The sequence below is a fragment of the Lupinus angustifolius genome, chromosome LG09 (genome assembly GCF_001865875.1).
Source record: "Lupinus angustifolius cultivar Tanjil chromosome LG09, LupAngTanjil_v1.0, whole genome shotgun sequence".
Taxonomy (NCBI): Eukaryota; Viridiplantae; Streptophyta; class Magnoliopsida; order Fabales; family Fabaceae; genus Lupinus; species Lupinus angustifolius.
In genome coordinates this window covers 8,589,548-8,600,845 of record NC_032017.1, presented here as the reverse complement: position 1 = coordinate 8,600,845, position 11,298 = coordinate 8,589,548, and the positions used below count along the sequence as shown (strand labels likewise).

The following is an 11,298-nucleotide window of genomic DNA, read 5'->3' as shown; positions in this document are numbered from 1 at the left end:
GTAAATTTTTGTATACTATCAGCGTATCATCCACCATTGATTTGTATTACTTTTGTTTGATAATTAGTGGTTAACAAATCAATGATGGATAATTTACTAACAGTATAAAAAACACTTACACTATCGATGTGTACTTATTAAACTCATAATAAAACTGCAAAATGACACGATTTATTTTGTCAACATACATGTAAGTGCTTATAAATTAGTTCTTCAAAATTCTTGCTTTCATGTATCAAAAAGGAAAATATGAAGTCTATAAAACTTGAATGCAGTAATTTCTGTTTTTACCACCCAAAAAAACAGAAAAACTTGCAAATTCAACGTTAAATGTTAATTAAGTTAATTCTATTCATAACACGAACTTTGTTCATTATGTTTGGAAAAGTTTCAAAATGATATTCTTTGTGATTATTATTGCAATTATATGTTACATTCATCTAACAGAAATGATTAGAGTTTCTATTTGGTGCAAATGCTTACATATGACATATAATTTTTTTTAACTGATTAGATTTTAATTATTTTTAATAAAGTAGTATTAAAAATTATCAAACTACATTTCCTCTCATACTTCAGTTCTAGAGATCAGAGCAGTGTTGTGACAACAAGATCGAATAAGGGGTCCGATTGGTCTGATAGTTGACGATAGTTAAAAATGGTTTTGGTTTGTAGTATTATTGAATGAGAGATTGAACCACTTTGAACTGGAAAATTCCAATCCGATTTTATGAAATATGGTTAAACAAGAATAACTAAGGAAGTAAACCATATCGTTCACTCAAAATTTTTAAAAAAATAGAACACTACTCTAATGTTTTATTTTACTCTGGTCCATAAAAGATATAAAGAAATGTTAATTCAATATAATTATGTATAATTATTAATTATAAAATTTGCATTAATATATAATTATAGATAAAAATTATTAATTACATATAAAATCACCCTTTCTGACTGAACGATTTAATTGTTTAAAATGGTTAAACCTAATACAAGATATCTTCTAATTTAATGATTATCTCAGGTTTCACATAGACAGTCAAATATTGATAATCTCAACCAGAGAAATATACATAGTAAAACGACTAATGAATGTGAATGAGTTTCAAAGGGATGTCGAAAGAATGTTAAAATTTATATTTCTACTTTAATTTTAAACATGATATTTAGTGTTTGTTTTTTTTGCTAATTCTTAAATTGTGACAAATGAAAACGCATTTATCACACTCATAATTGCTTATTAGTAACATGCATATCAATTATCTAATTTAGAAAGAAAAACAAATGACTATATATATAATAATATAATACACCATTAATAATATATATATTAGTAACATGTATAACAATATCCATAAAAATTTGGTAACATATATATAATAGTAATATACCTAACATTATAATTTATAATTAGTAATATATATAATAATACATGTATCACAATTTATGGTATATGTTTATTTCATACCGAGTACCATGAAAGTTAAAAGTTATGTTTCTGTTGTGCAATCAATACAAGTTATGAGCTTGGGCTGATGTAAAGGGGTTGGGGTAGAGGGCTATATATATTGATGTTATGTAAACCTAATGTAACAAGGAGAAGAATAGTAAAACACTAATCCTTATTCTCTAATAATATATAGTGGTAGCTGCTCAACGCTCCCGGGGATGTAGGCACAATTGGCTGAACCTCGTTACCAAATCTCTTGTGTTATTCTCTTGTCTCTATACTCTTTACTATTTGATTGTTCGCTTGTTCCCAACAATTGGTATCAGATGGCTCTTAACCCAGGTGCCAAATTCGAGTTGGGGAAGTTCGATGAAACTGGTAATTTAGCTTGTTCCCAACAATTGGTATCAGATGGCTCTTAACCCAGGTGTCAAATTCGAGGTGGGGAAGTTCGATGGAACTGGTAATTTCGGATTGTGGCAAAGGAGGGTTAAGGATGTGTTGGCTCAACAAGGTCTATCAAAGGCGCTGCGTGAGAATAAACCAGAGGGTATGGATCAACTGGATTGGGAAGAGTTGAAGGAGAAGGCTGCGGGAACCATACGGCTCTGTCTATCAGATGAGGTGATGTATCATGTTATGGATCTGACATCACCAACAGAGGTGTGGGAGACATTAGAGAAGCGGTTCATGTCCAAGTCTCTAACAAATAAGCTGTATTTGAAACAGAGACTCTATGGCCTGAAGATGCAGGAAGGTGCTGATTTGCAACAACATCTCAACAGTTTTAATCAAGTGATCAATGACTTGCAGAAACTTGATGTGAAGGTTGATGATGAGGACAAAGCAATAATATTACTGTGTTCTTTGCCAAATTCCTATGAACATTTGGTGACAACATTGACGTACAGGAATGAATCAATCAAACTGGATGAAATCACATTTGCACTTCTGTCCCACACTCAAAGAAGACAGAATGTAGGTGAAGGGTCTCAGGGTGATGGTCTGTATGTGAAAGGGAGCCAAGTGCGTGGGAGGAGACAAGGCAGAGGAGGTCCTGCCAAAGGGAAAAGACCAAATTCCACGGGTAGAACACCAGTAGAGTGATATAAGTGCAAACAAACTGGGCATTATAAAAAGGATTGTCCCAATGAATAGAGTCCTAGCAAGCCGATGAGGAAAGATGGAGTACCTACATCTGCAAATGTTGCACAGAAAGATGACTCTGGTTACAACAGTGAAGTTGATCTAGTATCTGTACCATCAAATCATACTACAAATGAGTGGATACTTGACACTGGTTGTTCCCACCATATGACGCCTAACATGGAATGGTTCACCACATACAGGGCAGGCAATTTTGGTTCCGTGTATCTCGGAAATAATAAAGCATGTGAAATTATTGGTATGGGAGAACTCAGAATTGTGATGGATGATGGTGTAGTGAAGACCAGATTTGAAGAAGAATTTGGGTTCTTTGGGGACATTGCAGGCTAAAGGATTTAGCTATAGAGCTGATGGTGACAGTGATATTATTCGAGTATACAAAACTCTGACTGTGATGAAGGGTAAAAGGACTGCAGGAAACACTTACAAGTTGTTAGGAAAACAATTGTAGGTGGAGTTGCTGGAGTAGCTGAAGAGATCTCAGTAGATTCAGACCATGGTGCTACAAAATTATGGCACATGTGTTTGGGACATATGAGTGTGCATGGCATGACAGAACTATGTAAAAGAGGACTGTTGAGGGGAGTCAGCAAATGGAAGCTAGATTTGTGCAAGTATTATGTGCTTGGAAAACAAACACGGGTTAGTTTCAAGGCTGACCAACACAGGACTCGAGACATTCTAGATTATGTCCACACTGATGTACGGGGACCCACTCAAGAACCATCTCTAGGAGGTTCTAGGTATTTTGTTACTTTGGTTGATGACTTTTCTCGCAAGGTCTGGGTATATTTTCTGAAGCATAAGTCAGAAGTCTTTGCCAAGTTCAAGGTTTGGAAGGCAGAGGTAGAGAACCAGGCTGGTAGGAAAATCAAATACATGAGGTCAGATAACAGTACGGAGTACAAAAATTCACAGTTTCAGAAATTCTGTGAAGAACATGGCATTTAGAGACATTTTTCAGTGAAGACTCCTTAGCAGAATGGTGTTGCATAGAGAATGAATAGAACTCTTACAGAGAGGGCCAAATGTATGAATTTAGAAACTAGAAAAGTTAAAATAAAATAGATGAGTTAATCAAACAAATAATATGCATTCACCACCCTTGTTTTTGTTAATTAATTAAAGTATCAATTAATTATATATGAAACTAGAAATTAGGAAACAAAATTTTTTATATTGTACACAAATTATCTTAGCACATTTTGCAAATATGTTTTTTTTTGAAGAACAAGAAGCTTTACAGTTTCTATTACGTGAACACTTAATTTAAAATACCACAAATTACACGCCAATCAAAACTCTTAGGTATTTAAAATGAGTGTTATGTTTCAAAATACATTCCCAACTTAGTTGTACCTTGTTTGGTAGCCACATCAATAGTCACTTTCAGATTCAATAAAAATACAATAGAAACACAAAACATGTTGGATTGTTGAAAAAATGAAAAAAATGGACCAACATACTAATACACAATAGAAACCACTTCTAATTTAACTTCGAATTGAGAAATTATGACTATGAGCCTATGATTATTATCATATTATGTCAAAAAGCACGAATTTATACACATATTTCTTCTAAATGATGATAAAAGGATGAAGTCCATATCTTCAAAATGACTAGCATACTAATGCATCAGAACATATCTTAATCCTCCCCATAATAAAAACTTATAAATTTTTTTAGGGGTAGTTGCCCTCACATGTCCTACAGATAATTCGCGATAGCTACTTGCGATCTCCTTGTTGACCTACTTAAGGAGGTAGTTTGAATAAGACTAGTAAAACCATATACCTCTACTATAGGAATGATACAATGTCTGAACAATACAAACTATACTATAAAGTTGAACACGCCATCTAAACATTATGGGCTAGCATCTGTCATGCGACGAGTACATGCCTAATATACGGTTGCAACATCTTGGACCAGTGACCTGCCTTGGACAAAGTAATCTGCTAGTAAGAGCTTAGACAGGACAATCCGACATGGATAAAGTATCCCATGCCAGTCTGGGTATACATTGCAAGATGGGTAGTCATGATTAAAGCATCCCACTATGGAGTACACTTCACTCAACCTTTCGGTAAATAAAAGTATCTCTTTTATAAAGAAGTTAACTTACTCACTTACACTCTCAAACTCTTATACTATCATTCTGCCTTTTATCTACATACCTTTGTTTATACTTACTTGAGGGTCAAAGTATATTTTTAGGTATTTACCCAAGACATTCTAAGTCCAACTCTTGCTCAAATTCAGTAGAGATATATCAAACCTCTATCATATCCGCCCGCACATACGAACACATATGATATGTTAATTTATTGCATAAATAAGTTATTGAAAGAACATTCTTCTCTTAAATATATAACAATATAAATGCATCGTTCATTCAACTTTTAGTTACAATGTAAATACAAGACGATGAAAAATGATACTTTATTTTAGGCCAACAATGTTGTCTAGTATTGTCAACTTATGTGTTCAAAATAATGCTGCTGAGAACTTGGCTAGAGACAGTAATGGAAATATTGCACACACACAACATGATGTTGCGATCACTTGAAATAAATCCCAGGCTTCTAACTTTTTATTGGGTTATAAGCCCAAGCATTAACTGCACATACCCCATATGGTAAATTAGTGTTCCTTTTTATCCATATATAACCATCCTTTCCCCAATCTTTTCCCCATGAATTCTTCACAATCCAGTAATCAACACCTTCTTTGGAGCGATCATAACCCACAATTAACATAGAGTGATTTACATCTGTAGTATTCTTGCAGTTACGACCATCAAAGATTCCCTGATTATTGAGGCATAGGAAAACAAATCAATAAATTGTGATATTCTAGTCTTATATGATGAATAAGTTATAGATTAAACAACATTGATAAAGACTTACAGAGTCTTTAGTGTATTGTTTCATGTCTGTTGCATCTACACTCACACTAATGGGCTGAATAGCAGTAGCACTCAAAAGTGCAGCGTCTGATTGTGCTACTTTTGCAAAGCTAGTAATGGTTGCAATATTTCCAACCTAAAAAGTAGGAAAACAAAGTTAAAAAATATAACAAAAATAACTTACGATGAAAGCAATAGAAATAAACCGGTATTTTTAAATTGCAGTTATAGTTACATGATGTTTTCCATAATTACAATAAATTATGGGTAAATATGGTTGATGCAACCACACTTGTGGTCGCAATACCGTTACAAAGACTTACAAAACCTCAATATTGCGGTTGTGATTGTGGGTGTGGAGTACAATTTAAGACAATAATAGAAACTATAATACCTTTGAAGCTTGACAGGTACCCTGTTGTGCTTTATATGGATAAACAACATCTGAAGCAATCCCACCATTCTTTATAACCCAATTCAATGCATTAGTTACCTTTCCAGTTATACAACCTTGGCTTGCACTGTCACAATCGACAAGCTCTTGTTCCGAAAGACTAATAAGATTCTTGGTGACTATTGCATTTATTCCTTCAATGGTACCCACAGCTGAGAAGGCCCAACAACATCCTAATAACATGAATCAATTTGTTGCATCTCATATTTAGTAACCTAATAAATTTGAATGCATGTATGTGCACTTAGTTGAAGAGATTCATTCAAGTATATTATAATTATTTTAATTCCAAACAAACTATCATTATTTTAAGTAAATAATTCGAGTAGAGGAGGGATAAGTTGAACTAAATAATTCGCGAGTTCTAGACCAAACCAATTAGAGTAGAGGAGTCGAATCAATGAGTTCGAGAAATACAATCAAGCATAATTTGAGATGGAAACATAGATCGAATGACCCGATACCATGATATTCTATCGTAAATTATATTCATTGATAAAACAAAGTAATTCTCTAAATTTTTCCTAATCATTTCATCTATGATTTTTATGGTCTCTCTCTTCCTATAGTGAGATATATTTTATGGGAATGATAAATTTATATGAGAATAAGAGAAGGGAATACAACCATTAGATACAAGATAAGAAAGAGTGCCAGTCACACATTGGATATGAAGGGATGAGTCACTATGGCAGAATTGCAAAATAGTGACACTTAAAACTGATATTTAATAGCGCTTTCGGACCCTGTTTATGAGAGCAAAATAGAATGTAGTGCTACATTCAACAACGCTGTATAAAGTGACGAATCAACAACATTTGATTGAGAAAGCGTTGTTAACTATGCAACATTCAACAATGCTTTGTTAAGCATTTCAACAACGCTTTCTCAAGCAAACATTATTGATTATGCTACACTCAATAATGCTTTCTCAAGCAAATATTATATAATATATCAAATCTCTACTTTCTATTGCGTTTGCTAGAGCAAGCGCTGTTGACTCTTATAATAGTACTTACCATGCCTCGATCGCGGGCAGGTCCAACAAGAAAGATTAAGATCAAGGTTTGCATAAAATTTATGATATGGAAAGAATTAATCTTGCAAACACAACAAACTTACCACAAGTACTCTCTTGATTCTTAACTGCAGTCACAGCTCCTTTTGTCCTCCAATCTAAGGACGAAGGTACCGAAATATATGATAAGTCATTCAGCTCAATGTCATTTTCTGTGGGCATGCCACTATCTGTGAGCATCTCTTGATGGTTTAAGTAGGTTTCTTTAAACTCCTCTGAACTCCAATCAGAAAATTTGTTCAAACCAAGTATGTGGCTTGAATGCGAATTTCTTCTTGCATTAGATTCAATGATATAGTTCAAATTAGATATGAATATCATAAACTTTTTTGCCATTTCTTCATTATCTTTGTAGATTCGTCCATTTTCTTTTTTCCAATCTTTAAATAGTTGGATAACTTCATCTTCAGATAAATTTTTGTCCAGCTGCTTAACATGGACTAATGTTGATGAGTTGGGATAGTAGAACTTGAAGAGAGTAATGAATGTAGTGCAAATGAAGAAAAGAAGGAATAACTTGGGATTATATGAAACCATTATTATTCTAATGAATTAATGGATTGAGTTAATAACTTGATATTCTTTCGTCTTCATCACTTTAATGTATTTATAGGAAGTGGATGACTAATATAACCAACTAGTTGATATATTAATTAATTTTGAAACTTGCCATGTGTATGTTTTGAATAATTTCTAATGACTAGTAAAAGTTTATTTTTAAGTGTAGCTAAGATCCATTACTTCATATAATAATCAATTTCAACAAAACCAGCTACGATATGGAAGAACTAGTGGTTCCTTGAATTTTAGAAACCTATAAACAAAAAATTCCTTTTAATCTTATGCACTCAATTATTTTTCCACACCCCTTATGGTTTCTTTGAAATGTGCAGTAAACAGTCTAATTTATGCCAGAAACTTTAAGTGTCTGGTTCAAATCTAATTATCTTTCCTCCCCTTAAAGTAAAAAAAAAAATAGTGTCTCTAATTATTTTTGATATCCTATTGACTTTATTGATTTATTTTTGAATGCATACATAGACAAACTATTCGAATTATATAAATTAGAGAAATAAAGATAACTCATAATATTGGACTAGTGTCTAGAATGCCATAGCCCATAAAATACGTATTGGGGTACTTTTCATTGGTCAATTTGGTTTATTGTTTCTATTAGAGGTGAATTGAACGTCCATATGATTGATAGAGATGTAATTAGATGTAACGGGAATGTATGCAGAGAATGATGCACATGGGGCACATGCAGAAAAGAATGCACATAGACACACTGAAATCACAGCTATGAGAAATTCTGTTATGGATAGTGGCCACGTGGCAAGTGATGCTGAAAACAAGGGAATGGGAATAAGGAAAAGTAAGAGAGAGAAATGGCTCAACCGTAGGCTTGAGGGATTTGTGTAATGACCTATATAGGTAGCCACAGTAAGGAAGAATGGTATGCTTGATGTAAAATCTTTTCCTCTCTGTGATCCTCTTTTCCTTCTTCTCTAATTTCTATCTTGTACTGTCTTTTCTCTATCATTCAGCATTAATACAATCAAATCCCTTAGTGGATATTTCTTTACTGAATATAAGTACACTTGAATCCAGAAATAAGCACGGTTACTGTTTCATTGGTGCTTTCATTGACTCTCTTATGGCAGAAATAAGTACACATGGCTCGTTTTAACCGGTTAGATCACAGTCTGTCTTCCCTCACTGCTGGTATGGATAATCTGATGCTGAACATGGACGCTATTCGCACTGCCGCCTTGGGGACGAACTCAAATAACCAGACCCATAACGGTAACCGAAACTCATTTCCGCCCAGATCTGTGAAACTGGATTTTCCAAAATTTGATGGCACTAATACCTTAAATTGGATCTTTAAAGCAAATCAATTTTTTGAGTATTATAACACTCCTGACCTTGATCGCATTATGATTGCTGCTGTGCATATGGAAGGGGATGTTATTCCTTGGTTCCAATTGCTACACAAACAAACTCCCTTCCAAACATGGCATACATTGGTCGCAGCCATTGAATCTCAATTTGGACCTTCTCTGTTTGATTGCCCTCGTTCAATGCTTTTCAAATTAACTCAAACATTTTCGGTGGCTCAATATCACACTGAATTTACTAATTTAGCAAACCGTGTGATAGGAGTAAGCGATGACGCTTTGCTAGATTGTTTCATTAGTGGGCTCAAAGATGACATTCGCAGAGAAGTAATTGTACAATCCCCCCCCTCTCTAGTACGAGCTGTCGCCTTAGCTAAGCTCTACGAAGAGAAATACCAGCCACAAACCCAAACTCCTCGAGCCAGACCCAATTTCACAACATACCCTAACCACTACAAAAAACAACCCACCCCAACAGTACCATCCAAACTCCCTACCACATTGCCACCATTACTACCTACACCCACCATCAAATCCAACACATACCAAAAACCAGCCATGATTAAAAGGATGTCAGCCGCAGAAATGCAAATTCGACGAGAAAAAGGCCTATGTTTTACCTGTGATGAGAAATTCTCCTTTAACCATAAATGCCCCAACAAACAATATTACCTTCTACAATATGACCCAGATGATGCGGACCAACCAAATGACCTTATAGACCCTGACCCCCCTAACCCACTTGACCAAACCAAGCCTAACAGTGAATTGTACCATCACTTGTCCTATAATGCTCTAAAAGGAGCCAATGGTCTCGGTACAATGAAGTTCACAGGTCACATCCATGGAGTACAACTGCAAGTTTTATTGGATAGTGGTAGTTCGAATAATTTTATTCAACCACGGATTGCCCAGTGCTTGAAACTACCCATCAAGCCTGCCCCTAATTTCAAGGTTCTTGTGGGCAATGGACACTATTTGACTGCAGAAGGACAGGTTAAGCAACTTCAGTTGATGATTCAAGGCCACATGCTACACTTACCTGTATATCTTTTACCTGTAACAGGAGCTGATTTAATTCTGGGTGCTGCTTGGCTTGCAACAATAGGGCCTCATGTTTCCGATTATGGCACATTAACTATCAAGTTCTATATGGGAGACACTTTTGTGACGCTCCATGGGGACCGTCAATCTACACCGACTTCAGCTCACCTTCATCACCTAAGGAGAATGCACCATACCCAGGCAATTGACGAACTCTATGCCCTTCAGGTTCATACGGTGGACAATGAGGCCCCAGAATCGTTATCACACTTTGATAGTATGGGACCAGCATTGCTCAAATTACTAACCAAATTCAGCTCAGTCTTCCTCAAGCCACAGGGCTTGCCACCACAACGTACACAAGATCATGTAATTCCAATTATGACAGGCGCTGGTCCTATTCATGTGAAGCCCTACAGATATGCACACAGCCAAAAAAATGCAATTGAGACGATGATTCAAGAGATGCTACAGCAGGGAATCATACAACCAAGTTCTAGTCCATTTTCTAGTCCGGTGTTGCTAGTGAAAAAGAAGGATGGCACTTGGCGTTTCTGCACCGACTATCGAGCCCTTAATGCAGTAACCATTAAGGACAAGTTCCCCATACCAACAGTGGATGAACTATTGGATGAGCTTCATGGAGCAAAATTTTTTTCCAAGCTGGATTTACATTCGGGCTACCACCAAATTTTGGTTACACCCGAGGACAGGCATAAAACTGCTTTTCGTACTCATCAAGGTCATTATGAGTGGTTGGTAATGCCATTTGGCTTAAGCAATGCCCCTGCCACTTTCCAATCACTGATGAACCAAGTTTTCCAAGCGTGGTTGCGTAAATTTGTTCTTGTATTCTTTGATGATATACTTGTCTACAGTCAGTCTTGGGAGGCTCATTTAGAACACCTTGACACTGTGCTATACACACTGCAACAACATCAATTATATGCTAAACTTGCCAAGTGTTCCTTTGGCTTAACTCAAGTTGATTATTTGGGGCATGTGGTATCTGCTGCCGGGGTTGCTATGGATCAATCCAAGGTCAAAGCTATCGTGGAATGGCCACTACCGAAATCCATCAAGCAACTACGAGGATTTCTTTGTATCTCTGGTTATTATCGCCGTTTCATTAAAGGATATGCCACACTTGCTGAACCATTAACCAATTTGCTTCGGAAGGATTCTTTCACATGGACTGAGGCCTCTTCTGCTGCTTTCCACAACTTGCAGCAAGCTATTACTAAAGCTCCTGTCCTTGCTCTACCCGACTTCACCTTACCCTTCATCTTA

The 11,298-nt window shown here is 35.6% G+C and overlaps 2 protein-coding genes across 2 annotated transcripts in view; one reads left to right on the top strand and one right to left on the bottom strand.

The window, feature by feature from the left end:
- On the bottom strand, positions 5,101-7,399 carry LOC109356223 (ervatamin-B-like). The gene is made up of 4 exons (XM_019599555.1): positions 7,108-7,399; positions 5,926-6,158; positions 5,533-5,667; positions 5,101-5,433 (listed from the first exon to the last, which is right to left on the bottom strand). The coding sequence occupies exons 1-4, from the start codon at positions 7,397-7,399 to the stop codon at positions 5,209-5,211; spliced, it is 885 nt and encodes a 294-aa protein (XP_019455100.1). The 3' UTR covers positions 5,101-5,208.
- The window catches only part of LOC109356222, a 3,266-nt gene continuing 707 nt past the window's right edge, over positions 8,740-11,298 (top strand). The window contains exon 1 of the mRNA XM_019599554.1: positions 8,740-11,259. Coding sequence (XP_019455099.1) covers positions 8,740-11,259 — 2,520 coding nt within the window. The remainder of the gene's footprint in view (positions 11,260-11,298) is intronic.

Excerpts from the sequence above, each read along its gene's own strand:
- LOC109356223 (XM_019599555.1), bottom strand. The coding sequence starts at position 7,399 with ATGGCAAAAAAGTTTATGATATTCATATCTAATTTGAACTATATCATT. Across the intron at positions 6,159-7,107 it reads GAATCAAGAGAGTACTTGTG|GATGTTGTTGGGCCTTCTCA; the intron begins GTAAGTTTGTTG and ends TCATGTTATTAG. Across the intron at positions 5,434-5,532 it reads AACAATACACTAAAGACTCT|GGAATCTTTGATGGTCGTAA; the intron begins GTAAGTCTTTAT and ends CTCAATAATCAG.